We start from the raw sequence: 2,261 nt of genomic DNA, 5'->3' as shown, positions 1-2,261 counted from the left end.
TGTCTCTCATCATACATAGGGTACTGGCGTGGCACGTATTCATCATCTTGATCTTAGGTTCACAAAGGATGTTTAAAAATCTATCACGTGTAGTTTTGTTTGCTGGAAATGGATAGGTAGCATCATCTTCTTCACGATCAACAGTATATGAATCTTCAATAACTGAATCTTCATTTTCATCTAGGTCTTCATTTTCACTTTCACTTTCCTCAGCCTTAATCCAGTCGAAGATAGGTTCATTATGGTGATCCACATATACATTCATTCTCTTGTCATTAGCATAAGCCAAATCCCAAAATTCCTTGTAATCACCCTCGTTCACCAGTGTATGAATTCCTTAACCTAAAGACTCTTTTGGAAGGCATAAATAAATGTCTTTTGTCGTTCTAGTGAGCTTGTGAAGGAATTCCATGAAATGCTAATACCTAAATGCACTGAAGTCAACATCTCACACTGATGCTCTGTCGAGATCAAAGTAGACTAAGTGCTTGGGTGCAAATTGACTATTGTAGTGGAAATCCACTACAATGAAGTTCTGATTAGTGGGATTTGGTGATGATGCCATTATACAGAACGATTGAAGGAGACGAATGATCGATGGACGATAAATCGGGGCCTACATGCCACCTCATTCGCCACGTAAGATAAAAAGTACACACAGGATCGATAAATCCTTTAAATCCAACTAAAACCAATCATAAGGAGAGCATTAATACAATTCAACAAGTTAAAAAGGTAATAAAACACGAAATAAAGTTCAGGGCCAAATGTGATCAAAGACAAAAATACCTTACCTGTCAACTCCTCGTTATCCCAATCTTTTTATTATTGTATATATACAAAGTTTCCGTTTTATTGGTTGGAGTTCAACTCATAGTTCTAAAATATGTTACATGGTTACTATTTTGTTTAAAAAAGATAAAAAGTACATTATTTTAAAAGAAAATCGATTAAATTGAGTTGTTATATCATATGGACGTTTACTATTGGGCCTATAGATAAAATAGCCCATACTCGTGTGGGTTTTGCTAACTCCCAATTTAAACCTGAAAAAACCCTAGACTTCTTCAATTGACTACTTGCAGGTTGCAGCAGGCGAATTCTTTACAATCGCAAACATCCCCAAAAAAGGAGCTTCTGCTTCATCAAAGGTTCGCTTCCGATCATTTTTTCTTCTATTTGATGATTTCGATTCATATCTCTGTGCGTGTTTTGGTTAGCGTTATGCATTTATAAAGTCTATTAAATCTGAAAATTTGAAGTTTTTCTCTCTATTATCGTTACAGAGAAGAATGTCGATTTCGGAGCTTGCTTGCACTTACGCATGTCTTATTCTCAGCGACGATGGCATCCCCATCACGGTGATTATCTATTTCTAATCAATAAATTTATGAATTTTAGTACTTTTTTGTATCTGATGATCATTATTAGATTTGTAACAAAATATGTAACTTGATGAAATTGCAACTATATTTTTTTTTAAAACTACAAAATTGGATGTTTTTTCTTGCAGGCTGAAAAGATTACAACTCTTTTGAAGGCTGCTAATGTGAGCATCGAATCTTACTGGGCAGGCCTGTTCGCCAAGCTTGCTGAGAAGAAGAACATTGATGATTTGATCTTGAATGTTGGTGCCGGTGGCGGTGGTGGTGCTGCTCCGGCGGTTGCTGCACCTGCTGCCGGTGGTGGCGGTGCAGCCGCTGCCGCTCCTGCCGCAGAGGAAAAGAAGGTAAGTAAATATATTATTTTATTCAATCATTTGCGTCAAATTGTGTTTAGCTTATTATATCAATATAACATGGTTTTTTGGTAAATGATATGATGATGATACACAGGAAGAACCAAAGGAAGAGAGTGATGATGATATGGGGTTCAGCTTATTCGATTAGGAGCAGATTTTTGATAATTTTTTGTTGCAAGAATTCAAATATGCATGATTTCATCTTGTTTTGTGGTTGCTCAAAAAGCAGTGATTTTTGCTATTCTTTTTAAAACTGTCGATGTTTCTTTTATGCATATGTTAAAACCAAATTTTTAGGTTTAGTTTGGTATTACTATTTATCTATGTTTGATACTCATTCCTAGAATGTCTTTTGCTATCACATTTTATGAAAATTTACAACTATATTTTCACGTTTCATGGGTTTTGGATTTAACAAGTGGGATAATGACTTGTTAGGATAACCATTTTATTTTTTGTACATGTTTAGTCATTAAACTTATTTTTGTGTTTGATATACAATCGAAGTTATACAAGTTAT

At 34.9% G+C, this 2,261-nt stretch overlaps 1 protein-coding gene across 1 annotated transcript; it reads left to right on the top strand.

Moving 5' to 3' along the window:
• Positions 1–1,013: 1,013 nt before the first annotated feature.
• Positions 1,014–2,043, top strand: LOC145037744 (large ribosomal subunit protein P1-like). Its single transcript, XM_078986450.1, has 4 exons — positions 1,014–1,151; positions 1,287–1,361; positions 1,514–1,729; positions 1,836–2,043. The coding sequence occupies exons 2-4, from the start codon at positions 1,293–1,295 to the stop codon at positions 1,887–1,889; spliced, it is 339 nt and encodes a 112-aa protein (XP_078842576.1). The 5' UTR covers positions 1,014–1,151; positions 1,287–1,292; the 3' UTR covers positions 1,890–2,043.
• Positions 2,044–2,261: the final 218 nt, after the last annotated feature.

Source organism: Lactuca saligna, chromosome 3 (assembly GCF_052625555.1).
Source record: "Lactuca saligna cultivar CGN05327 chromosome 3, ASM5262555v1, whole genome shotgun sequence".
Taxonomy (NCBI): Eukaryota; Viridiplantae; Streptophyta; class Magnoliopsida; order Asterales; family Asteraceae; genus Lactuca; species Lactuca saligna.
The sequence above is the reverse complement of the archived record's forward strand: the minus strand, read 5'-3'. Positions and strand labels throughout refer to the sequence as shown.

What these genes read in the sequence shown, in the direction of transcription:
- LOC145037744 (XM_078986450.1), top strand. Translation starts at nt 1,293, where the DNA reads ATGTCGATTTCGGAGCTTGCTTGCACTTACGCATGTCTTATTCTCAGC. An exon ending in ACGATGGCATCCCCATCACG is followed by an intron (nt 1,362 to 1,513) that starts GTGATTATCTAT and finishes TTTTTCTTGCAG; the next exon opens with GCTGAAAAGATTACAACTCT. An exon ending in CTGCCGCAGAGGAAAAGAAG is followed by an intron (nt 1,730 to 1,835) that starts GTAAGTAAATAT and finishes GATGATACACAG; the next exon opens with GAAGAACCAAAGGAAGAGAG.